Here is a 27540-nt window from a genome sequence, read left to right on the forward strand (position 1 = left end):
TGGCTCATATGGGCTGAAAGTACAAAACTTATATGATAAAGAAGAAACGGGTCACTTTAAACTACTGTATGTACATTAGAATGAGAATATAGATCAATGCATTGTGTAGCCCTGCTAAAAATATAGAAATATTAAATCCTGATGTAGCCATTATAAAATATAAATATATATATATATATATATAGTATATATGTATAAAAAAAAGATTGAGTAGTATTATTATGGCTGGTCATGTGATATAGCAAGACTATTTTCAGCCAATCACGTTGCTTGGGCACCGGTTACAAACATCCTGTGAAAACGTGAGGACAGGCACACGGAGCAGCTGCAACAGGTTGGCCACGATTAACATCTATCTCTACTTTTCTATAGATTGACACACGTTCTAATGTGTAAATTATACATTGTACACCTTCAGACTCGTCTATCTCAGGTTTGTTGTTTAGTCTGCTCATGCTATGCTAACAGTTCCCATCCACTTCCAGTGGGTGGCTAATGCTAACGACTGCCATTTACTTGTATGAGGTGGCTAAAGAGAGCTAAATGTGTTTCAGAATCATGTTGTATGAACTGATTAATTTTATTATTGTGAATGTTGTAATGTATGTCGTCAATGATCAATGGTTATGATATGATTATGCAATGGTTATTTATTTTATTAATAATAATAGAACAAATTAATATTAATTGATGATTATTGTATTGGGTACACAGAATAACTAACTAGCTAGTGAATAGAATACTTATGTGGTCCTGTTTGTTATTATTATACAGGCCAGGTTTCCCTGTTATGGGTAAAAACTGATGGTGAGTAGAATTATTGCCTGGATCTGAATCCTTGTCCACGTTTCCACTGGTCTGATAGTAGGAGGCTGTTGTAGCCCATTCTCCTTTACCTACTCTCACATACTGGAGACTTTGGACACATTAAAAAATGTGTGGCTTTTAACCAGTTATAGATTGTTTGCATGATCCTCTCTGACTCACTAGTTCCCGCCATCTTTTATGACAACTTTTATTTACAACACGGCGGTAACCTTTGAGAAAAGCGGAAAATGGGAGTTATGTGCGGAGTGTCAGGTGTTCTAACAATTCTACTCGCAACAATGTTTCCCCGGTCAACTCCACCGCACTCTATCTTACCGCGATACCTCGCTTTATCTGGGATATTTAATCCTTGATAATTTCGAGGAAAAAAAAAAATCACATGAATCCGCGATTGGAGATGTGTTGTTATGCAGCTGTATACATAAAAGATGGCAGATCCAAGCAAATCGGAGAGGATCATGGGATATGTGACGTCAGTTGCAAACCACCTATTTTGAGAGCTCGGACATTTACACCTGGTGGTGAGAATACACCACGAAATCAATGACATGAGACCTTATAAAACACTTCAGTGTACCTGGATGGTACCATATATATTGCTACGATTTTTTTTTGGTGTTTTTTCAAGTGCACTTAATTAATACTGCAGTTGTAAATATTGGGGTTATTCATGTTGATTGTTGTTATATGTTCCTGTAAATACAGTATAATACATAGAATTCTTCACTTGTTTTGTTATTTACTGACCATCACGTCCCTGAGCTGCGCTTATCTTCTGGTATAACTAGTCCAATTACGTCTATCGTTTTTTTTAGTTTTCCTTGCATTTAACTGCTGCTTATCCATGACATAAATGCTACAACTGGAATACCAACAAACAAATGTGATTCGTTAATTTTTGAGCCACAAATGTAAGATCAAACATGTTTACAGGAGTTTTTCATACCTTCCAGATCATCGATGGATTTTTCCAGTTTGGCCACTGTCCTCTCTGCAAACTCTGCACGCGTTTCAGCCTGACAGGAAATCAAACAGTTTATCAGAAGGCTGCAACTAATGAATTAAACACAGCCCTGGAGTGACGCAGGTTTTCTATGAAGATAAATCTTTTAACATGAATGTTGGAGACACAATCTCCTTTTATTTAAAGAAACACACACAGGTGTGCTGACACTGGGATGCCACTCTTAGTTCTTTGGATCACTAAAATCTTGACCTCACCTCCTTCAGTTTGTCAGTCAAAATTTTGATCTCCTCCTCAAACTTGTCTTCTTTTTCTGAGTACTGTTGACAGACAGAGGAAAACACATTATCTTATTAGCGGCTGGATTAAAAGCTGCATGTCGATGCCTGCTTCCACCTCACCAAACACCCAAGCAGTGTAATTTTACTGGGAGGTACAGCACCACTCCCTGTGATATGTAAAGAGCCATTTTGTGGTGTGACCTTGATGAGGTGTTGGTACAGCCTAGGAACAGTGGTATCAACGCACAGTCAGACCAAACACTGATGACGTGAACAGGGTGTTGCAAAAATGAGCGAGGTCATGTGGTGAAGCTGGCATCCTGCTGTGTTGCATGTCTGTGCCTGGACAGGAATGTAGCGAACAGGAAAAATGTCCTGCAGGTCTCTACTAGCTCCTACTCATATGATCCATTACAGTAGGTTGTCTGTGGTGGATAAATCATTGTTCAAAACACACTTAAACAGCTGTTCATCAGATAAGACAGGCCTATGAGTATTTTTGTGTGTTTGTTTTTTTTAAACCAAACTATAGTGAAAAAAATATTTGGTCATAGTCGATTACAATGAAAAAAGTGTGAAATAAGATTGTCCCTTCTTCAAGAACAGCTCAGCAAGGAGACCGTCTGCTGGGCCACAAAGACAACCTGAATGATTGTCTAACCTCGTGTGGTAGATTTTAAAATTCTTCAATGAAAACAGAAGAAAAGTAGCTTCACGAACAGCTGATTTCTTTTCATTAGGGCTGCTAACTTTGGTCGTTTAGTCGACTTAATTGGTCGATGCCGTCGTGGTCGACCAGCAATGGTATCAGTTTCAATCAAATGTAAAAATGCAATGTACTTATATAGGTGATAAGGATTAAATATCAATTATAATGTATTTAATGCTTAAACATGATTATATGTCCAGCAACAGCTGTGAGTAAGTTCTGGCTGCAAAAAAAAAAAAAAAAGTGTTGCCCTTCAGCTGTCAACGCAGTGCGCTGTCCTCAGAGCAGAGAGGAAAGGAATTAAGACAGGCTTGAAGCACCAGCATCCACTATTGAATCAATCCTTTTTCTGCACAAAAACATGGATTATGTTAATAGATCCACTGCTGTCTCTGGCGCCACAGGAACACTGTGCACCTGTGTTTGATGTGCGTTTGTTTGCACGTGTGCTGATCTGATGTTGACATTAACAATTGTTTATTAATAAAAGTAGGCTTACCACTAAAACAAACAAATATGTCATTTGTATGAGGAAAAAATAGGTTTTAATTGTCGGTTTTAGGTCGGGCACGGGTATAAATACCTAATATCTGTCAGAACTGTAGGTTACAGTTTTGCTTTGTCGGGTTCTGGTCAAAGCTTGAATAAGGTTCATATCATAAATCATTGTGTTTAAAAGCAAATGGACACCACAAAAAGCCAAAACAAAATATTTGTCTCTCTTTTTCTTTCTCCTCATCCTCCTCTGCACCTGCTCATTCATTCTCCGTATTTGTGCCACAGTCTTGGTTGACCGACCATTTCCTTGGTTGACTACAGCCCTACTTTTTATAACAAATTACTTCGGAAAAAAAATCAATCATATCACAAAACATATTCAATTAATCCTGAACTTTAGTGCAGTCTTTAACCTGTCTTGTGTGTTACAACACCTATGTTTTAGCGATGGTAAAAAAAAAAAAAAAATGCTTATTGATTAACTCATTCAGTGCCCGCCATTTTCAGATTTTCTACCCCCTCAGTGCCAGCCATTTTTGAGCATTTTGACTGATTTTAAAGACCCACAGAATATTTTCTACTATGACTATCTGAAATCTGACACCAGATTCTGAAAGAAATCTCAAAAAAAAAAAAAAAAATTGTTTCTGGCTCGTTTCATTCTTTTGTAATCAGTCATTGAATAGAGCAAGTTTTACACAAATCTTCAGTTTCAGAGCAAAAAGCTGAGAAAAAAGCCTTTTTGTAAAAAAAAAAAAAAAAAAAAACCCTGTCAGTGACTTTAAAGCTATTTTTTATTTGCTTTAGTGACAACTCTAACATCTGAACATTGCTTCCTTATATATATTTAAAAAAAAAAAAACAAAAAACACTGAGACCAGGCTTTTGATGGCAAAATTATTATTATTTATCTATCTGGTTCAGAGTTGAATGCATTTCTTACTGTATTTTGGCGTTCCTCCAACTTTCTGTCCCGCCAGTCTGCACACACATAACTTCCGCCTCCTCCCCGACATGCAGAGTATCACTGCGTTCCCCATTTTTTTTATGGTTTTATCTCACCATCGCCACACTATCCATGAGTTCCACACATGCTCTGGTCGAGTATGCGCTGCTGGGAACGTCAACTCTGTACGTAGCGCCATTTTCTGTCTCATAAACTCCTTTCCTTTCTCCCTCTGAGCTCTGCTGAGCATGGATGATCTCTCATCAAAAATCGGTATGTGATTGGATCGGGACTTCAATAATTGGAATTGAATCCGGAAATTGCGCTGATTAACCACCCAAACTATATTTAGCATAGTTTGAACAAAAGTCTTTAAAAATATGAGAAGTGGAATTCTCTGTGACACACTCAGCTGTAAAACATTGATAATCCATTTCTGATTTAATGTTTACCACACTTTGTCCCAACTCTGAGCCTGTATCACGCCTTTAAACATTATAAATATCTTTTAATTGAACGTCTGTGTTGCTTTCCTACCTTCTCGGACTGAGCTTCTAAGGACTTGAGATTGTTGGTCACATTTTTCAGCTCCTCTTCCAGGTCACTAGCTTTACTGTGCAGAGAAACATCAGCATGATGGGTTTAGTTCTACGTCTGAACGTTAAAAGTCCAGATGTATAATGATCTGGTTTACCATTCTGATAGCTCGGCCCTCTCCTCAGCTCTTTCCAGGTCCCCTTCCAGAATCACCAGTTTGCGAGCAACCTGAGGAAAAAGCAGCCAGATTTTAGGGTGAGAGAATAAATGAAGATTCTACTTTGGATTTCCTGTTCTGAACCCAAATTTAGCTTAGAACCAAACCTTGAAGCCTCACCTCTTCATATTTGCGGTCAGCTTCCTCTGCGATGTGTTTGGCCTCCTTCAGCTGCATCTCTTGAATCTCCATCTTCTCCTCGTCCTTCATCGCTCGGTTCTCAATCACCTTCATCCCTCTGATTGGAGACACGATATTAAATTTGGATTACAGATTATAGTGAAACATGAAGGAACCAGTGAGGCTGATTATTAGATGTAAAAATCCAACCTCTCGCTCTCATCTGCAGCCTTCTCTGCCTCCTCCAGCTTCTGCAGCGCTGTGGCCAGTCTCTCCTGGGCTCGGTCCAGCTCCTCCTCCACCAACTGGATCCTACGGTTCAGACCTGCTACATCACCCTCGGCCTGAGAAGAGAAAATAAAGGAGAACCACTCATTTAATTTCAGTTTTTTAAGTTGTTCTTCCATCGAGTTGGGAATAAAAACATCTGTCAGAGAGCATTGAAGGAAAGGGTAAAAACTGCTCCAAAAACATGTCAGCTTGGCCTAGGCAAAAAAAAAAATGATTTGATCGATTTATCGAATTTGTAAATGAAAACAATTATTTTGCAAATTCAAGTTTAAAAAAAAAAAAAAAAAAAAATATATATATTTTTTTTCCCCACCACATTTTTTTTTGAGTTTTTCGCATTCTATCCTTGTGGGTTACTGTAGCGCGATGTGAGCCAGCCCCCTTTGTTTACCCTTTGAGTAGGCTATATATGTGCCACAAGCATGTTTAATTTTTTATTCTCACTATGCTGAGATGCTAAGGGAAGAGTTTATTACGTTTTTAATTGTAATGTTATATGTTATAAAATATGTAGTTATCTGATTTCTTAATCAGAAAATTGAAGCTACTGTGAAGTTGCTGTTGCACTTTTGCTTAAACCTGGGTTAAAGCTTGAAATTGTGAAATGACAGAGCCTTTTTTTACTATTTATTTTGGGATTGTTCTGTGCATTTTACCTCTTGAGGACAATCACAGCAATAAAGTTGCACTTTTGACAATATATTTGATGTCTGCTGTCATTTTGAGGTGCATTGAAAAAAAATTATTTGAAAATTGAATTGAAACTCAATTTTTTCTTTAAAAAATCTGAGATTTTTTTAAGGCAAAATCACCCAGCCCTAATGTCAGCTTTGTTATAGTTTCACAGGGCTTAAAATTAACCTGTGTACACGGCTGTCTTTGTGTGTTAATCCCGCAAAGGTTAAGTGTCATAAATCATGTGAGTGAAAGATATGTGAATAGGTGGGAAATACACGTGAGAAAGAATCAACACGTAGTAACCTTCTCATGTCTGTGTCTCCTTGAGAAAAAAACACCAAGATAGATAACCAAGGAAAGCTTTGGCATCAGCTTTACGAAAGGGCATAAAAGTGAATTTATTAGTCATTTATAATTGTTTTTTTGTCTCTAAAATCCAAAAGTGAGCTTAAAGGAAATCAATTTAACATGATTTCAAGTTCTAGTTTGTTCCTCACAGTCACATTCATAACTTTTTAAAAACAAAACACTTCCACATGATGTCTTTTAACAACAACCTTGTTTTATTTTGCAGGAAGAGGAGTAAAGGATCCATCACTGGAACTAAATCTGTGAAGCTTTTCATGGGTTGATTATTAGCATATACTGGAAAAACATCATCACTGCCACATTGGACTTCTGGAAAACTTAACTAAGAAAACTCTTGAATGAAAGTTAAACATTTATGAATGAAACTAAGAGAACAATGAACTCACAGTTACAGCTTTATGTGAGACTGAAATATGTACATAATTATAAAATAATAAAGTCAACTGTTTATTTTGGATGGAATCAATCATTAAGTGATAGAATGTTCTACAGTTTCTCATTTCAAGGTTTTTAGAGATTTATCCTCTTTCGGTAAACCAAAAAGTGTGACATCGACATCTTCAACTTTTCCTGATTATTTAGAGGAACCAAAAGCAGCACAAATTAGCATTTTGATTGAAAAAGCTGCTAAATGATCTAAAAAGCAGGCTGAATGCTTCACTACAAAGGAAAACAATGGGATGTTTAGAAGATGAGAGGAAGCCCACCTGGTCTCCTTACTTGACTCTCAAATTGGAGTTAAAGTCATCTCATTTAGATTTTACAGCTCTAAATATTTCTTTTAAAACAACGTTGTTTCCAGACAGGCTGGATATTACAGGTGTGGCTTATCGCTGAAGAGGATTAGAAATAGGAATAGAAATTCAAAGATTTCTATTTGTCTCTGTTACAATGTTCAACGATTGATTGATAAATATAAATAAATTAAAAATAAAAAAAAGGAAATGGACCTGCTGCCTTAAGTGCAGAAACGGGATATGCTATTACATAAAGGTTAGGATTAACTTTTTAAAAGTTAATGAAATGAATATGGTGTAAAACAATGTGTTTTGCTTTAAGCATGAGAAATGAAACAAACAGGTGATAAGATACCCACAGCACAAATCTGCTAGAACAGGCCCAGGTTTCTAGAATTACTGGAAAAATCACTCATCCTAATCTTTATGTAATAGCAAATCCCATCTTTGCACTTAGGGCAGCAGATTTGTTTCCTTTTTTTTTTTTAATCAATCAATCGTTAAACATTTTAACAGAGACAAATGGAGCGCTTTGGAGAATCCTCTCCAGCAATAAACCCAACCTGTAATATCCAGCCTCTCTGGAAACAACGTTAGGAAAGAAATATTTACAGCTGTAAAATCTAAATGAGACGACTTTAACTTCCGTTTGAGAGTTAAGTAAGGAGACCAGGTGGGCTTCCTCTCATCTTCTCTTGGTAAATAAAGGATGAGTCTGGCTCTACGTTAACCATCAGGTCACTTGTCATGTAGGGCCAGTAGGGTATCCAATCAATCCACTTCCCACATGGCAGGTTCAAATGTTGTTTAGAAAACCCAACTATCTACCACTGATGGAAATGGTTCATATTCAGTAACTGGTAAGAATACAACATGTGTACGCATTACTGTTTGATCCTTTGGCCTTGGAAGCTCACTATCAATATGTGTTTTAAATTAGTATCATTAATATTAATTAATTTATGGATGTTTTCCTTACAATTTGGCTTTTGATGTTAAGAAAATGTGCTATTGGTTGGTGAAGAACAGGTAAACTAGAGCTAACAAGAAGTCTTTCCAACTGATACATACAAATTTCCATTTCTAAAACTTAGACAAACTCAACCTAGTGCCTTCGGTCGAGCTATAAATAGGTTCTGTGGAGAAAGTTAGGGGTAATGATAGCTTGCCACACTATAATTTTTACTTGCTAACTTCGAGTGGACAAGCATTAATGTTGAGCCCTGATGAGAGTGGAAAAAGAATGCTCTGCTAGTCAGGGGGCGTAAAGCTGCATTCAAACTCCAAACCAGTTAAACAGTCATAACTACTCAAAAGACTTGCGGTTATTGCATAGCTTTATTGAACAGAAAGTGGGCCACATACCTGCACCTTTGATCTGTTATGTGCACTGAGCCATTCATTAAAATGCACAGTGCACCCACTAGTTTACACCCATTATTAAACCCAAGCAGCTTGGGATTTCCCAAGACAGTCACTTTTCAGTTTCAGGGTCTGCTCTTAGTAGGTGAGGGACTCATTAGCAGGTCATTCAAATCAAAAGGGAGTTTGTGAGGCAGACCAGCTGTCAAAGTGTCTGTCGTGCAGTTTACACGCAAGTGAGTTACTCTGCTGAGAGAACATCTGTGCAATAAAAGGAGAAAGCAATGCTAAAGAGAGACTCATTTTTCTTATTTCAGTATTTCATTGTTAATGCTTGAGGGTATGATTATTGGTTTCCTTCTTGGTAACAACTGACGCCATTTCTTTCCTTGCTGACTTGCCAGCTTTTGCGCCGCAATGCCTCTAGTAGTATTCCAGTCATCTCCCCTAGTCTTCCCCAACTGCACTTACAGCCAACAGGAGGGGCTGCCGACATAAAACAGGAAACGTCTGGATGACAGTATTTGGCCAGAGGAAAATTTTAACCTAGTCGGAATGGTTTAAAAATATATAAAAACACATTGAAATTCCATTATCGGAGTCTATTGCCAGGTCAACGTCTGTCAGCACTGCCTGTGATGGGTGAGAACACAGGACAGAATTAAAGTGCAGCCTGTAATAACAGATACAGCTACTTCCTGCGTCCTGAACGAGGTGATGTGTAGCTTTGAATAAATAAAGCATGCTGCCAATGAAGCCATTTCATACATTCTTGGTCAGTTACACTGGCACATTAGTGCCCACTGCTAGCCACCCACACAAGCTCACTCTGATAGGCTCTGTGGTCGAAAACACTACTACAAGCTTATCCTGCCTTTTAAATTTGTAATAATGAAATCAAAACATTGGAAAAATAAAAACAAAGGCCACGCTAATTAATCTATCACCCTTTGTTCTTTGGTTATTCCGCTTTAAAACCAAATCAAAATACCAAATAAACAGTGTGGTTCATTAGACCACCCCTGGATCCGTTAATCGCATATCATGTGCATGTTTTACGTAACATCCATTTTTTTGTTTTGATTTATTTATGTATTATAAATATTTGAATTCACTAGTTCATCACTAATGTTACTTAAGCGTTGCTTCTTTTTTTGTCCAAGAGTAAAAGTCTGCCCCCATCTGTGGGTCCCCTCTTTGTGGTGAGCTTAAAACATGATGCTCTCGTCCACAGTTTCCTCGTAAATATCCAAAATGTATCTAAATAAATACATTTAAATAACCACACTGTTTATTTGTCATTTTGATTTGGTTTTAAAAGGAATAACCAAAGAACGAAGGGCACAAAGATTCTAATAATTTGTTCTATTTGTGCCATAAAATCACACATTACAAACCACTGAGCAAAAAAGAAACTGATAAAAAGACCAAGTTGAATGACATCTCTTGACAAATGAGGATCTCAGAAGCAGGTGACAGGAAGTCAGCTGCCCGGCAGCTCTTGGTTTCCTCCCTTTGCTTGTTCTTCACTGCTCTCAGTGTTTTTTCTGGCCATGCCCCTTCCTCCAGCACCCACTTTGCATTCTCTGGCTGCCAGGGACGCATGCTTCCTTATATGGTAAAACAAACCATGGAGAATGTTTGTGGTGGAGTATCAGAGAGATTGTGGCTAGAGGGGTAGCCATCATCTTATCACTTCAGCCTAAAATGTTTCACCAGCTTTTTCTAGAGCTCTCTCGGCACATGCTGCTCACTAACAGGTTGTCTGCGGCTTAGTAAAATAAGGGGTGTTGACTTTAGCAAATTAAGGTGAATTACCTGACTAACAACATTAGCTACTAGTCACTACATATATCACTGGAATGTTGATCTGCACAGCAAGTGCAATAGAGAGAGAGCACTCAGTGTGTTTGAGTGCAGTGTTATAAAAATCAAGGACAAGCTACAAAATGATAGAGCAGACTAGAGGGCGAGGGAAAACAGCTTCTAATCTGAATTTAAGGTAGAGCAGCAGTTGTACTGTGAGAGCCAAAATAAATACCTGAGTGTATTACATCAAGGACAAGTGAAAGAGAAATCTATTTGCTGCCTGATTCCAGGGCAATGGGCTAATAAGCTTCACAACGCAACCGGAGTTCAGTTTAGTTATTCCTGACACTGCTACTGCTAACTGCTCTCAGTGTGTTTGTGGGAAAAAAAAAGCTATTCATGGGTCTGCGCAGGAGAACAGCTGAATCGTCGCTTTTGCAATTGCAAAACGCACATTTATTGATTTGTTTTCGTGTCATGGGTTGCAGGGTCATTTCTGATAAATAAGGGTCTCTCCTATTGACTTTGAATGGATGCAACTGGAAAACAAGACAAAAAAACAGCAGCAGCCATAACTAGGTCAAGTGTGTTTGCTGTACATTGAATTTGTGCATATTTCTGTGTTTGTTACAGTACAGTAGCGTTGTTCAACTTTGAGGCCTTGCAATATTCCTACACGTGTTTTTAAGCTGACAAGAGGATAAAATAAGGAAGTTATATGTAGTCAAAGAGTCTGTATCTGTACAGTCTCCAAGTGATTGTAACCAGCGATGATAACCAGTGTTTCTTACAGACACCATGATCGTTTTGTGTCCAGATAAATAATTGTTCATTTATAGTGTAAATTCATACTTGGGATACCTTTTATTGATAGTTAAAAGGGCAGTTTGCTTTGTTTATTGTTCTACACAAGCTTACTTTTAAGCTTCTCTCACAAATGTTACTTTACCAGTGTTTAGGAGTAATTAAATCTCTGCCTTTATTCTTTTTTGGTTTCAGATTTGATCATAACACTTAATCAGAAGATTAACAGAATGCTGTAGCAGTAGCTACCAGTGAGAGAAGTGCTCTCACAGCCATATGATACACATGGTTTCCCTTCCAATAAATTATGTTATCGTCTAAGCTTCTTCAGCAATATAGGGTCAACATTGTTGAATTGATCACTCACATTTGACATTACATTAATGTCATTTGTGAATAATTTGAATCAGATGTGTGAGCATACCTACAGTTGAGTGACTTGAAGCATCTTTTGGGAAATAATAAGGAAATTACTGTTTATCTTACAGTTATGTAACATATGATATAGATCTTTATTTAGGCTTAGGTTAATTATTTGATGTAAAACATTGTTTTGGTGTGTACATGTAATGGAAATGTAAAACATTTATTTAACTGGACTTCTGTCAACCAGCCCCAGTGTACAATTACAAATGGGTCTATTAAGTACAAGCCAGTCTGTCAAACAGCTTGTGTGGAAAAAAGGCTTTTAAACATCCAAACAATGTGTGCTCTCTCTCTGTGCCCATTGTTGTTTGTCACCAAGACGGGCGCGGACTCATCCAGAGAATTTGATTACAGCTTCTTTGAACAATCCACAGAATATAGAAAAAGCCTTCAAGTCTGGTTTCAGCAGTGGCCAGTTTTTTGGAGAGAAAATAGCTAAGCATTTCTTTTCTGAACGGTTAAGTTCCCAAGAGAAACCGACATCAAGTGATTTATATAATTATAGGCAAGATAAACATCCGTGCAACAAAGTTTGAATGAGTTCAGCTCACTTTTCCCAGTTTTAGCAGTGACACACTGACAAATGGCATGGAGCTAAAATGCAACTGCACTCGGGAGACTTATTGGCCTTTGCATACTCGACTAAAAGAAAAAGACATCTTTATCAAATCTGACAAGGAACACTGTAATAGTAGTTTGTGGCCCTCACGAGAGGCCTCTCGTTTGAGGACAGAAAACTATTAACCTCAACCTCAAAACACAGCGTTCCATTTCACACTGGTTAAACACTGCCCTGCAAACTATCTGGTACTCCATCATTCGCTTTAGGGAAATTAATAATAATGCATTGGATTTATATAGCACCTTATTTTGGTGACTCAAAGCGCTTTACATGGCATTATTCTCTCACTCAACACTTAGTGGTGGTGGCAAGCTACTATTGTGGCCACAGCTGCCCTGGGCCAGACCGACGGAAGCGAGGCTGCCATACTCCGACCACCACCAACACTCGCTCACAAATGAAGCATCATTAGCACCCACAATTCAAATATAATCTATTATTGTTGACTGAGAACCGTCAACCTTGGCCAGCATAGTCAGCCAAGCTAACATGGGAGTGTTCCCATATATGCCAGTTATAGTTGGAGGGTGGAGCTATTCTCAGGAGAGAGTCCAAGGAAAACAGTAAAACCAGGAAGTGCATTTCTTTCCACAGAACTAAGTGGGAGACTGTTAGAGGCCCAGAGAAAAACTCTCAGTCTGTTTGATCACAAGAAGCAACAAACAGTCCATCTTTTTTACCTGGCTTTGGCCTTTACAGCATGACAGAAAACTACTTTTTTATTGTTTGAATAGTTTCTTAATTGTGTCATTTTCATAATAGGTTGTGAGGTAAAATTACTGAGCACTAGAAGTTACTGTCACTTTGCTGCAATGTATTAAAACTGTAGACAGGATAGAAGCAGAACCTATTGCAAGTGGTTACTGAACAAAAAGTTAACTCTACTTGTCCATGTTTATCTGGCTGATGATCAGGAGTCAAGCTCAGGGACAGGAAGCATTAGGAGAAGAAGCAAAAGGAAGTGCTGGGGAGACGACATCCTGGGAAGGACAAAAGCAGAGGAGGGCTTACTAATGTTCTCAGCCCCACTTCTCTTTTTTTACTTGGCTTTCAGACATTAAATCTGTGGTACTACTAACTATTTCATCGCTCAGTGGTCAAACACTAGCTGTGGTTATGGAAATTTGGGGAGGTCTGTTGACGTACAAAAACCTCAAACACTGTTTCGATACAATAGGATGTTTGTCATTTAACTGGGATATGTTCAAATAAAACCACATACTTCACCATTGAAATAGTTCTCTCTTCATTTCGATAACAATATTCTAAAACCAGAAAAACATGTTCTGAGACGTGCAAGGCCACTTCAGTGATACATGAACAGCTCATCTATGACATGTTACGAGTAAGGTGACAATTAAACGTTACTGCACATCAGAAAATTGGCCAAAACCATGACCTACAGAACCTACATAATGTGATGACTTCAAAATAAAACGTATCACATGATGTGGTGAGGATTTTCTCTTCTTCCTGCACATTTTTAAACAGAGACTTGTACACACAGCAGATTCCTGTTCAGATCCCCCGGTGCTCTGATGAAAGAGGTTTTGTGCCAACTCCAGGTTGTCCTAATTATTCACACATGGGACCACACCGACCGTGCGTGGCACACAAACACCCAGCTCTGTTTGAAAGCAAATACACACGAAGGAGAAAATGCGTGTCATCTGAAAACGACCTGCAGGCACCGTGCCTTACAGGGATGACATGGAAGAACCGGCTGAAAATAAAAGAGTGAACCATAAATAAGTGGCTGGTTTTCATGTCATTACTGGATATGCACTATAATGATGTAATTACATGTTTTGATGTCAAACTTGCAGTTTGGGATCATGCACTTAGACAGAACAATAACCACTGCATTTTCTAAACGGATCATACTGTGTTTAACCAATTTGCTTTGTTGTAATGGTCACCAAGGACAAGCTGAACTAAGCACAATTAAATAATTCATAGCCTCAATTCACGTCACAAAATTAGGTTACTAATAAATAATTTCAACACAATTGTTACTTATAAAGGGCCTCTGATTGCCAGTGATCGCTGAATAACAAAATTCTCTTCTTGAAACAAAAATGGCAACATTGTTTATCATTATTAAAACAAAATCCATCAGAAATTCCAATATTCAATATTAAATTATTGTGCAAAACCTTATGCAATATGACACCTCATTAAATGGAAATAGATAAATAACATGGACTAAATCCTCACGGACGTGTTTTGGGACAATCACGCATTTCCCCCATATTTTTCACCATATATACGGGTGGTCTAATGTCCATCAAGTTCAGCAAATCTCAGATTCTCCATCAACTGTTTGTACGCAAACTTCTATAAGCTTTGATAACTATTACCAATGCTATTGTATATGTTTAATCATTTTACCATCAAATGGAAAGAAGAAGCAGACAGGTAGGTGGTCTAGGTCTGATATACGCCCAGAATGATTACTGCGAGCCCATGAGCAAGGCCCTGATTCCTAAATGCTCAATGGCAGCTACACAATGGCTACTCACTGCTCCTGAGGGGTTAAATACAGAAAACGAATTATATGTATGAATGAGCCAAAGTTGATTTGTTCTTCATAAACATCTTTGTTTTAAAGAGCACGGCGTACTCATTGGAGACAATTTTCTCCAGTTACGTCGAGGTTGTTCCTTTGCTGGTTCATAAAGCCTATGGGAGAGACAGATACAGCTAGTCTTTCAACCAGGCCTGGGACAATATCCAATCAATCAATCAATCGAAAAATAAATACAATAGAACAGAATCCTTTTATTGTCACTGCACAAAGTACAACAAAATTGCACGTGTCCCTCCCAACAACAGTCAAGTGCAGTTCAAAGATTCAAGCCGAACAGTCAGTTATCATAAAAGCAATAAAAAGTTCATCAGTATAAAAGTTAATAAGAATGAAAATGCATGGGTAGAAAAAGTTCAAGAAAATAACTCCATAACTTTTTCGGCCTTAATATATCTGCATGTTTGTTTCCCTCGTTTCCCGCTTCCAAACAGGCTGGATGACATTGGTGTCTTTGTCTTTGTGGGGGAGGCGTAGGTGAGCACGACTCAGCTAAATGTTGCCTTTCTTGACAAGCTCAGGCCGTGAAGCTGCATTAGCACCCCTTCACCACCGCAAAACCACCTGTAGCACTAGCAACTGCAAGCCCACTGAAACCAGCCTGAATGATTTCTTTAGATATGATAAAAGCTATATTAAATATTTATGGAAGTGCAATTTTGTTTGTTGAGAGTTGATAAGCTGTTTTATTTATTATTTTGGTTGTGTGTGTGGTTTTATATTGGAATGTTCCTTTCTTGACAGGGATTGCATTTGAAAGGGTGCACTTGCAATATTATGATACATCATCATTTTAGTGGTTAATGTGGTCTCAAAAAAATGTTAATAATATGATTTATTGACAATGTGTGAGACAATGGTGAAGAAAAAACCAGGCCTACTTTCAACTAATGGATGCTTTTGAGCGAAAACTAGACAGAGAAAATTTTACATTTTGCTCCCCACTGTAAAACAAAATATATCCTAATATGCACAATTTGCACAAAATTTTGTTCATGGAAGTCACGCTTTTTGCCTTGACTGTAAAAAAACAAAAAGTTGTGTTAATCAAATCAGAAGATGAGTAGTACGTAACATACTAAAATGATGCAATTTTCAAATTGGCCATGACAAATCAAAAAGTTTTTAAGATTTTAAAGATACCTTTGCATCTGAAATGAAACCAAAAAGAGTTTTACTAACTAAAAAACAAGACTTCTTAGGGACTTGGGGCAATTAATCTATACAGCCTGTAACCTGATCAATCAATCAATCAATCACAGGCCTTACTCAACAACAGGACAAGATTATGCCTTTACTAACAAGTAAAGAAGCCTCTTCACATTTCAGCATCGGCTAATGCTACAATATTAATTTACATCAGAATACAAACCCATCAGCTGAGTAAACACATACTGTCTAGTCAGATTAAAAAGTGCTGTTACCAAACAGGAAGACTGTGACACAAAGGTAAACGCTGAGTTGGCCACCATCCTCTCATCCATTCAGTTGCCATATCTTTAAAGCCACACTGTCACCTCCCACTCTCCTTGTATTTTCCTACTTATCCTGTCATTAAACCAGCTACTCTACAAAGGGTATGGTACCATATCCCATAAAGCCAAATGTGAAACAAGTCAAGAGTGTTACTCAACTACGCTGCATGGCATTTATTCCCTTTCCTGCTCCAACAAACCTTCTCTGAAAGCCATAAAATACAGACGCAAGTAGAAAAACAGGCGACAGATAAGACATTGTTCTTAGTGTCATGTTTTATAGAAGAATGAGGAACTTTAAAAAAATTTAAAAAAATAATTTTGCCTAAAATTAATTTTAGGCAAAATTGTGCAACTACTTGCAACACATGAAGTGCATGCACAACATTGGTTTAAAGTAGACTTTCTGTGTGAAGATACAAGTTTCTCCATGAGACGACATGTCATCCCTCCAGGTACTTAAGTTGCTTTACACAATCAAACATTTATGCAAGGTGAAATGTAGTCCCAAAACTGACTCTAGGAATAAATGTCTGTGGTAGTGGTTCTTCTTATCTACTCTGTGTCTTGGTCCTGAGACAGACTGGCGACACATCAAGTGTGTACCATGCATAGAGAAAGCTTAAACCAGCTCCACTGTCATGTGACCTTAAACAGGATACATAAGTCTAGGAGAAGGATGAATAAGAAAGATTGAACTGTGTAATACTATGTGAATACCCAACATGTGTCAAGTAGTAATATTTGCATATATGAGGTTGTGGCTTCTTCTGCATTGTGTTACCATAGTGATAGCAATATGGTATTCAAGTGATTACAGAGTGAAATACGTCAAAATATGACCTAAATTTCTCTACCAGGACGACTTATTGTTTTGCTATCAAGCAGATAAAAAAGAACAAACATATTAGTAGCTAATGTGATATGAACAACCTCTAACTGTTGTACATGACAACACAACAAACACAGGCGCGTGGAACAGGTGTGCCAACTTTAACAGGAGGCGAGTTCTGGGTTCTCATTAACCTGGGTCCCAATGAAGAGGAAAATAGTGGGAATTCCTTAATAATTTTAACATTGATTACATGTTTATTTGTACTTACATGATATCTGTATTGTAGATGTTCTAAGGATTGACTTTTTTAACTTAAAAAAACCTCACCTGAGACGTGAGAAATTGTCACGTTTTACAGGTTTTATTCAACAAAAGGAAAATTTAAATGAAACGTTACTCATTTTTATGGTTCTTTTTAAAAAAAAATTATTATTTTAATGACGATTCCCAAATCACACTGTCATTGTATAATTTGATGATGCAAATAACACGTAGGCATTTTTTTTCTATCCCAGAATGCTTATTTTATCATTACAGTTGTATAAAAATGTATATTTATATTAAATACATTTTCAATTGTTACATTATGGTGTTACAGCAATGTTCCATGATAATCTTAAAGACAACAAATATACTGGTAAGTAACATGTGCACTTGGGTCAAATGCCGTTGAATACTAAGAAATATCTGGTACGCATTCACGTCAGTAAAGATCAGATGATGACTATGATCCAAACTGCTCGTTCAGTCCACTTTCTTTAGACCCAAAGTTGTTCGACTTGTTTTCCAACAGGGAACCTTCTCAGACACCCATGTGTGAGTCTTTAATAACAGAGGAGGCTCACTGTTAACCCTGTATTTTTCTGACATCTGTGGAGACAGGGATCACAGGGGCCTGTTTGAAGGGCCCTCAACCACAAACTGTAGCCACCCCTAAACAAGTATAGAAAAAGATTTCACCACCTGCGACATAAATATTCATACATTTAGATCTGTTTGATCAAATGTATGACTAGTGTCTGTGTAGAAGCCCATTGGTGCAGATTGTGAGGTGATCAGAAGGCCCAATGCTGTCTACGTGGTCCACATTAGTCACTGTGGCTCTACGGAGGCCTGTGGGGCAGGCGCGACACTGCGCATGCGCACAGACCTGCAGGAATCCTAACTTTTTTTCTTTTTTTTTTTTATCGTGGACCAACGCCTTGCATTGTGGCACAATCACGCCCGCGAATGAATCAATGACATAAACTTAAGGCCCGAGAGGCGTCTTTCAAGCAGTAAAATAGCACCGTAGACCTTCTGACAGGATGGAGTTAAATAAAACTAAGGGAATAAGTAGAAGAATAGAGTATGTCGTTCTCACTTTCTCTCGGAGCTCCCGTTCTCCGTCCAGTTCCCTCTGCAGGACTTGAGCCCGGTCCTCTGCGTCGTCGGCCTGCTGTTGCAAACACTGAATCTTCCTCTTAACAGCATCCAGAGAGTTCACACTTGCCATTGTGCGCCGCTTTTCCTGACTTTAAGACTACACGTAGAAAAACACACACTTACGACTAATACTGGTCCAAGTGTTTGGCTGCTTCCTGTAGGTTTGGTCGGTTCGGAAGACTTTATAGAACAACAAACAAATGGAAAACGGCTGGAAATGTTAAGGAAATGAATCGTTTGTTATTCCGAGGGTAAAAGTTCTTGGAATGAGTCGCTGAAGTGCAGCAAAAAAGAAAAAGTTACATAAGCAGGAGGTGAGCAGGTCCAGGTGGTCTCCAAAAGTGTCCCTGTGCTCTGTAGGACGGACAAGGCTCCAGAGGGTCAAATGTAGCTGGGAATGTGAGGAAGCGGCGTTACTTTTGGTCCAGACACCGGGAAACTGAAGATTACCGAAGCAGCGCGGAGAGCTCAGACTGAGGAAGAGGAGGAGGAGCCAGTGAGAGGATGAGGTCAGAGGAGGCGGGGCCTAAGCGACGCTGCCATCATGGATGAGCTCACACTTTACTCATTTAACTCGGTTTGACGGATAAATTATCCTTTCAGTCTCTAATGAATATGTGACATTTTGACACGCACATCCATGCACTGAACAGCTGTGGGCGGAGCCGGTTTCAGCTATTTTCTTGTCCACCTACCACCATAAAGTTTAGCGTCATTGTATAATGAGCAGCCATCTAGAATGTTCTAACTTTGTACTGCTAAATATTAATCATATTAAGGCTGGTACAACTAGTATTTTCTAGTAAAACTAAGGTAAAAAATAATTTCAAGTTTGCATTAATGTAAATTAGTGAATACATTTGCTTAAATATTTGGTGAGCACCGTCTGGGATTCATAAATATTTCCAAGGTCGATACACCGATGTATCGCGATATTCTTTCCGCATGATCGATTATCGATATGCTCCCGTTAAGTATTGATTTAAAAAAATTATTTAAATTTAAAAAATATTATTTTTTTTAAATCATTCTGCTTTTTCACTGAAATGTGCAGGTATATATGTATTATCACTGTTTGTTGAAGGAACCAATATATTGTTTACTGGAATATTGCACTATAATGGTGTCACTGGTAAGAAATACCCTACTTTTTGTTTACAGAAAGCACTATTAGAGATACTTAATCATTTACATTGGTATGTTGACACTTATTTACAGAAATGTTGCACTAAAATAGTGTCACTGTTCATAGGACACTCTTTCAATTTATTGTCTTTCAGAGATATAAAATAAAGATTGTATTTTTTCACTTAATCTTTTTTTTTTCTTGTTATGTCATAGATTATCGTAGATTGATTTCTGACCAATATATTGATAATCGCAGTATCGTCATAGCGTGAGATTTGTATCGTATCGTATCGTGAGGTACCCAGAGGTTCCCACCACTAGTGTTTAAGTGCCCCTGGTTGGGAAATACTGTTCTAGATTGCACCAAATAGCTTTTAAAATAAAAAAAATGTATATACAGCATACAAGTAAAAAAAATACAACAACACTGTATGCAGTTTTATCTTCATTTTAAATGTCAAAAGGGTTTGTGGCTCCTAATGCCTTCTTTTCCTTTGGAAACGGGTCCAAATGGCTCTTTGACTGATAAAGGTTGCCGACCTCTGGTACATATTCTGCAAATTATTAATGGAAGGGCCAACTATCATTTTCAATCGGGTCTGGTCTCCCCAGCAGTTTCTGCTTATGCACAAGATGATCTTTGCAAGGCATTTATTTTAATTTAAATTCTCTTATGGAAACAGATGCAAGGTAAAAATGACAGACATATACATGTTTATTTCTAAAGTCATTTCAGGAAATATTAGCAAATGCATGATTTTAGGGAAGGAGATAGGATTTCTTTCCATAAAAACCTCTTCCTACAAGGGAGAAGATTCTAGGTTTAATCAGCATAGAGGGAAAGTTGCTAATAACATTCACCCCAATATTAATCCATCTTTCCATTCAACCATTAAATAATAATAATAATAATAATAATAATAATAATAATAATAATAATAATAATAATAATGCATTGGATTGAATAGATTGAATAGAAATTTACTGCGCTTTAAATTGATGTGCATTATTCTTTCACTCCACACACGATGGTAATAAGCTACAATTGTAGCCACAGCTGCCCTGGGCCAGACTGACAGAAGCGAGGCTATAGTGCGCCATCGGTCCCTCCGACCACTACCAACACTCAAGCCCACACCACATTCATAATAGGCAATGTGGGTGAAGTGCCTTGCCAAAGGACACAATGACAGATACCAATGGAGCGTCTACTCTGCCACCCAACATAAATAGTTTGAATTAAACTAATAAACATGTCAGTGGCAGATGGGTTTGATGATTTTAACAAACCATGTTATTTTATTTATTTATTATTATTATTTTTTTTAATGTTCTTATAGATTTTAAGCTATTGAATGTTTTCTGTTGCACTTTTTGGTCATGTAAAGCACATTGATTTGCCTTGTGTATGAAATACGCTATACAAAAACATTTGCTTTGCCTCTTAATGTTAGATTTAAAAACAGTTGGGCTTTTTTTTTCTTTAGCAACGTTTGAAATCCTGCCTACGGCCAGATTTTTTTAAATACCCTGATTGTAAATGTTTTAGGGGGTTTTTTTTCGTGCTTTTCACCAGCAATCTTTATAACATTTATCAAAATAGTCTCTTGTATTTTTTTTATCTTTCAGATAATTATTTTCCTGCAACTGTTTAGATTTCACCTGACTGATTAGAACCAGATATAATATTTTTTTTTATTTATTTATTGTAATAAACTGTTTTGTTTGTTTTGAAACAGGGACCAAGTAAACACCTTCTACCAGTTTACAGATGAGGGTGTAAATCTGATTGATGGTCCTTCCTTTATGTTTCACTGCCCCCCCCCCCACCCCCTCCTCTGACTGTGTGTTTGCCCTCTTCATCTCTTCATCACATGATCGGCCTAAGAGCAAACACATTGGGTGGATGGGTAAGTAAAACAAATTCCAGCCCAGCTTAGGCTCAGCACAAATTCAGTCCTGCTGTTCACGATCAGTCTCATATGTTGATTGAGCCTCTTTCTCTCTGATTTGGCCCTCGCACCGGAAAAGTTGGAAGCATCGATTTCATTAGGCGCAGGAGTGTGGGGCTTTCTGTTTGCCTTAACCGCATTCCACACATTCCACAGTCCCCCTGCCTGTTCACGCTTTCTCCACCACTGACCAACTTTACCCTGAAACTGTAACTGGCTCTGCTGTGCCTTTACTAGTAACAAGTCCATTCGTTTTGTTCTGCATTGTTTTCCAATTACTCGTCCAGAGTTGGCAATAAGTGTAAAGATAAAAAAAAACCCTGCACAAGCTCCTGGTAATGAGTGCGCTGGCTTGTTGGACAGTTTCGAACTGGCCTCCAGGTTTTCAGCCTATTCTGTGACAATTCAAATGTGTAATGACTTGACTGCTGCTGCTAATAAGTGACATGTGGAGTGGAGTTCATCTGCTCGGAGCCACACAGATTCACTACGACATGAGTAGAAGAGTAAGTAGAGACAGATTGAACTTTTCGTCTTAACGTTTTATCCCCACATCATTTCTAAAATGCAATGTGGAGGCTACTCCGAGCCAGATTCAAGCCTCGACTTTGACAAACATGTTTCCTGGGGCCCATTTGACCCACTTTTACATGTGGCCTTGTTGAGAACTGTTCCCAGAGTTTATTTAATTACCGTGCGAGGATAATCCAGCACATGTCAGCCCCTGGCTCTGTGTTCAGAGGCAGACACTTCCCTTTCTTTGTGTGTAGTACAACACAGCATTTCCCTGGGATATCCTCAAGAAAACTCAAACAATACTACATCTCAGCGCAAGCTAGGTATGACAGTCGTATCTCTGTGTGCTCAGTTTGCTTCTTTTTCTGACTGAAATGACTCTCTGGGTGCATTAATATGAAATTTCAATTACATACGGGTGTATTGTCTCTTTTTTTTTGACATTTTCTTGAACTTTCATCCATTTTTTTCAGGCTTTCTGTCACACTGAACATAAGCTATCGAAGAAACAAGTGTATAAAGAGGCTTTCAAGTCATAGTTTTAATGTGGAACAACCACAGCCATGTGGTTTGGGATGTTGGCAGAGCTACAACCCAAAGTGTAAAACTTTATCTTCAGTAATTATTTTCAGGATTAGCTACAGAAGAACCATCTGCTTTAAGGTTCTGCTTCAATTGAGAAATCGATTAATGAACCCTTACATGCAGATCTGTTTGTATCTTTTTTTTTTCTCAACTAATTAAAAAGGAAATAATCTGTACAATAATCTTCATAATATGTGAAATAGATCTTGTCTCATTACAAGTTTATGTATGAGTATCATACAAGGCAGGTTGTTGAGATTTTACTATCTGACACATGCAATCCATTCATTTTTTTTACACCTGCTTTACTAGTTCAACCTTTGTTCTCTCACTATAAACAGAAGGTTTGCAGTCCATCATCAGAGGTCCAACACACAGATACTAGGGCTGAACGATTAATTGCATTTGCGATATTATCGCGATATCATAAAACGTGATTTTCTTATCGCAAACACTGCAATTGTTTTTTATTTTTATTTTGTCCTGTCTTGTACTGTCCTGTTAAGTTCAGAGAGTGTTTCAGAAGTTCAGTCCACATGTTCACATGTTTCTTGAAACGTGAAGTAAGTTAGCCACAGATTTGTTTACTTTATTCTTGTTATCTGTGCTTTAAAATTGACATTTTATTTTTATTTAAACTTTAAATAAATTTTAAATTGTTTATTATGAAACAGATTGATTTATTGCTTGTGTTTATTGAAAAATACTTGACAAGAAGACCTTGAAAAAATAATCACATATTAAATCGCAATCGCAATATTGAGGAAAAAAAATCGCAGTTAGATTATTTTCCAAAATTGTTCAGATACACACAAACACTCATATTACCGTAACTCTTGCAATTAGTTTTGCCCTGGCGGTCTTGAATTAAAATAGCATAAGGGCTCAAATCTATAAAATAAATAAAATAAATAAAGATGAATTATTGTTCTGTCGTCATACAGTCCCCAATATCTGGGCCAAGATAAAGTATCTAGGGTCAGGGCAGTGTCTTTCTTCCAAACCAGAACATATGCCCCGTCAACCTCCTCCTGTGGCTTAACACAAGCGCCAGATGGCAAATCTCAAAGAGCACATCTGTATCAGTAGCACAACTTATAGCTTTTGTGGCTTGAACCCATCATTTTTATTAGCATGCAAGGCAGCAATGCTAACCTGAATAAAACACACAGCTTCTGTTTTTGGAATAGTATGAAATATGAATAAATTGACTGTACACATTCATAGCGACATATGAACCTGTGGATGTTGAATGCAAGTGTGTGTGTACGTGTGTGTCAGTGCTTGTGTGTGCATGTGTTTGTGTGTGTGTGTATGAAGAGATTGAAGTTTAACCATGTGCTCTTCTTTTCAGGACTGGCTGCACAGAAATGTGACTCTCTCTCTCTGAAGTGCTCCAAACTTTTCATAGAGGATCAAAGTTAATTTGTTTTTTCCAGCTGTTGGACTACTGGGCTCTAGATTTTAGTCGATGCGTGTTATTTTCGGCATGTACAGCAATGTCTCAAAATACGGCTCCAAGATCAAAAGTTGTGTCTAAGTAATTCGCTTCTCATGAGGGTTGCCCCTGATATATTTTTAGGTGAAGCGAGATGACCCCCGACCCCCTTCATGTGCACATGCTCAGTGTGGGCGTGTTGGGCCTCACTCACATCTGCAGCCTTCTTTTCCGACAATTCCAGTTTCTCCTGAGCGTCTTTCAGGCCCTCAGAGAACTTGTCCAGTTCATCCTCTGTCTGCTTCATTTTCTTCTGCAGGTCCAGTAGCTCCTCCTCTAGCTATAACAGGAAATAATCACTTTACTTCAGTTTCATTTCATGATAATGTATTCTGTCGTATTCTAATTTCAGTTGCAGTTTCGTTGATGATACCTGAATCACCTTATATTCTAAAGTGGATCCTTATTTTGTTAAAAATGCTTCTGACAAATGTAGATTTTGTGTTTTTTAAAGAGAATGTTGGTTAGACTTTGGTAGGGTAATCTGGCCTGATTAATAGACCAGTCTGTCAAACCCATGTGTTTAGTTTTAGGCCAGCGATGAAGCTCCTCTGGGTAATTTGTGTTTGGGATGTTTAGAAACATTGCAAATGTTAATGGTTCACCATCAGAGGATGTCATGGCAGGAATGCAGGGTTTAATCCTGTCTCCTGTAGCCTGTATGGACACACAGACACGCTGTCATCTGACAGGCTGTGTTTTCTTTATCAGTGCTTCCCCCTCAGCCCATGAAGAACATCTGATAATGTTCATTCACGGTGTCTAAAAATACAGCTGTTATCAGAGAGAACACACAGATGTTGGAACCCTCAGTCCAATGCGTGTGCATGTCAATCACATTGGGTGTGCATAATCTATTTCCCCCTATGTGTGTTTGTTGTCTTGTGTGTATTTTTTATTAATATACCCCTTTCTTTTTGAAAACTAGTCCAGAGGCATTAAAGCTTTTTGGTAGCCATAATAAAAGCAGACCATAATACTAGTTAGTATAGGGGTGTTGAAAAAAATTTTTGTTCAATAATTTGAGAAAACAATTTACAACAGAAATATTTGGTAGTTTACACAGTGATTTATGTTTTCTCTGTCATTTTCTCTTTCTCCTGCGGGTCGAATTAGATGCTCTGAAGGGCCGGATTTGGTCCCCGGGCCTTGAGTTTGACACGTGTTTTAGACTAACTCTTTAACTCTTTTGGTGTATCTGACTTAGTTGTGTGTGTAGGTGTATTCAACACAGTCTCATTGCATTAGTAGAAAGAACTACTGTATTAATTAATCTTGGAGTTTACATTTTAGCATTGATCGTTTAAATCCTTAAAAAAGTGCAAATATAGATTTATGAAGTCAGATCAGAAAAAGGAGACATTTATTCAGCTTTAGATAATATAAGGAATATAAGAGAATTTTGAAGAGATGAAAGTTAGGAAACTGGTAGGCTTGGTATCAATGTTATGATCATCCTAAGAAGTGGCTAAAGAGGAAAGCACATGGAATGGTCTTACAAGGAACTTAAATTATTCTCCCCCCGTAAAAAACAACCTTTTCGTTAGAATGTGTAATAAAATGTATTGGTGATTGTCTAACAAGTCAACCCTTTTCTAAGTCAGGTTTCTTTTTGTGTCCTCATTGAAATCCCATATAATTCATAAATTTCTCTATAGTTTTGTTTATTCGTTCCTACCTGTTTGCATTTGTCCTCTGCCGCCTTTTTGTCAGTCTCTGCCTGCTCCGCACGGTCGATGGCATTCTCCTTGTCCAGTTTCAGCATCTGCATCTTCTTCTTGATGGCCTCCATGGTGGTCGCTTGCTTGAATTTCTTTCTATAGTGAAGCAGAAAGTCAAAAGGTCGTTCCTTTCGTTTCCAGATTTCAGTAAATATGAGGTTTAGGAGGAACTGCAGAGAAGCAGAGAAAGATAGGCTACATAAACACTCAAACAGGGAGGGGGATACACAGAGCTGGGAACAGGGATGGTGAGCTGAGCCTTACATGGCACGTTATTTCAACTCCAGCAGAACCGGCCTCTGCCTCCTCCTTTTATGTTTTCACCATACCTTTGTCCATCCCCTCCTTTAATCCTCTCTCCCTGTCCATTCCTCCTTTCATCCCTCCTCTCACACTTGGCGTCCACACTATCCTGACGCCCTGGTTATCACTCCTTCACTCCGCCATATCGAACAGAAATGATGTGGCTGCTCCACTTCACTTCACTTACTCTTGAACTGTGGCAGATCTCCTTATTTGGGCTGCTGGGTTTTTAGGGCCACATTACACACACACACACACACACACACACACACACACACACACACACACACACACACACACACACACACACACACACACACACACACACACACACACACACACACACACACACACACACACACAGGTTGTGTTTCTACTGTTACCTTCTCATCAATAGCCAAATGCGTCTAACAATCTAGGACCTGCAAATGTGTGCACAACGAAAAAGATAGTGGGTTAGAGAGAGCATGTTGAATAGGTTTCGAAAGATAAGGAAGGTTTGAAAAAGATATTTGGATAATCATTTAAGGGGCTGTTTGGTCAGGCTGCTTCTGCAAATAACAATGTGTTATTAAATCACTACTTGTGTAAATAAAAGTCAGACAACATCATCTGAGATGTCGTGTTGACTAATATAAGTCGAACAGGTTCAAATAATTGGTAAACTAAAGAATTCTAAATGCTAGAGTTATAAATAGTCTGTTTTTCTGAGCGAGGTGCTTTGTTGTGTTGTCATAAAGGCTAAACGTGTTTTTGGGAGCAGAGTTGTAAATCAAAATGGAAAGAGAATAAGGAGTGGTTTCTTCTTTTCTTCTGCGACCATTTGCTGATGATACATTGCTCTTCACATCATCCCTTTGTTCTTTACAATTATTTTTTCACAATTCAGGATGCACTAATGCAACAACGTACATTTCAGGTGTGTAGATATTTGAGGACAGGTAGATGACTCATTATGTATATATCATATTTCCACATTGTGGCTTAATCGCCAATCACCTTCAGTGGTTCTTTTAACGAAAGGTTGTTACCCCTGCACCACTGCTGAAGTCCTTAGGTTAAGTTTGAGAGCTGTTTGTTATCCTCCAGGGAGCACATGTTTTATAAACTGCACACATACCCATTCATGAAGAATGATAAGTTATACGTTGATGGAATTATAAAACGTATGGTGACTTATAGCAGCAGGAACAAAAGAGTTTCTCAGTCTGTTTGTCTTGCGCTGCAGTGTTGCCATCATCTGACCTGAAGGAAGTAGTGAGAACTTGGTGTGCTAAGGGTGGGTCGAGTCATCTGAGATGAACTTTTCCAGATCTG

General features: G+C 38.1%; 1 protein-coding gene across 4 annotated transcripts in view; it reads right to left on the reverse strand.

Moving 5' to 3' along the window:
• Nucleotides 1–27540, reverse strand: part of tpm4a (tropomyosin 4a) — a 31378-nt gene that overhangs the window by 2287 nt on the left and 1551 nt on the right. For 2 of the 4 annotated variants that reach the window (XM_028443594.1, XM_028443597.1), the window contains exons 2-9: nt 25878–26016; nt 24354–24479; nt 5311–5444; nt 5101–5218; nt 4921–4991; nt 4764–4839; nt 2050–2112; nt 1775–1844 (exon numbers count right to left, since the gene is read on the reverse strand). In XM_028443594.1, coding sequence (XP_028299395.1) covers nt 1775–1844; nt 2050–2112; nt 4764–4839; nt 4921–4991; nt 5101–5218; nt 5311–5444; nt 24354–24479; nt 25878–25991 — 772 coding nt within the window. In that variant the 5' untranslated portion in view covers nt 25992–26016. Of the gene's footprint in view, nt 1–1774; nt 1845–2049; nt 2113–4763; nt 4840–4920; nt 4992–5100; nt 5219–5310; nt 5445–18458; nt 18993–24353; nt 24480–25877; nt 26031–27540 lie in introns of those variants that run through there. The other 2 variants (XM_028443595.1, XM_028443596.1) reach the window with 2 other exon arrangements.

The sequence above is a fragment of the Gouania willdenowi genome, chromosome 4 (genome assembly GCF_900634775.1).
Source record: "Gouania willdenowi chromosome 4, fGouWil2.1, whole genome shotgun sequence".
Taxonomy (NCBI): domain Eukaryota; kingdom Metazoa; phylum Chordata; class Actinopteri; order Blenniiformes; family Gobiesocidae; genus Gouania; species Gouania willdenowi.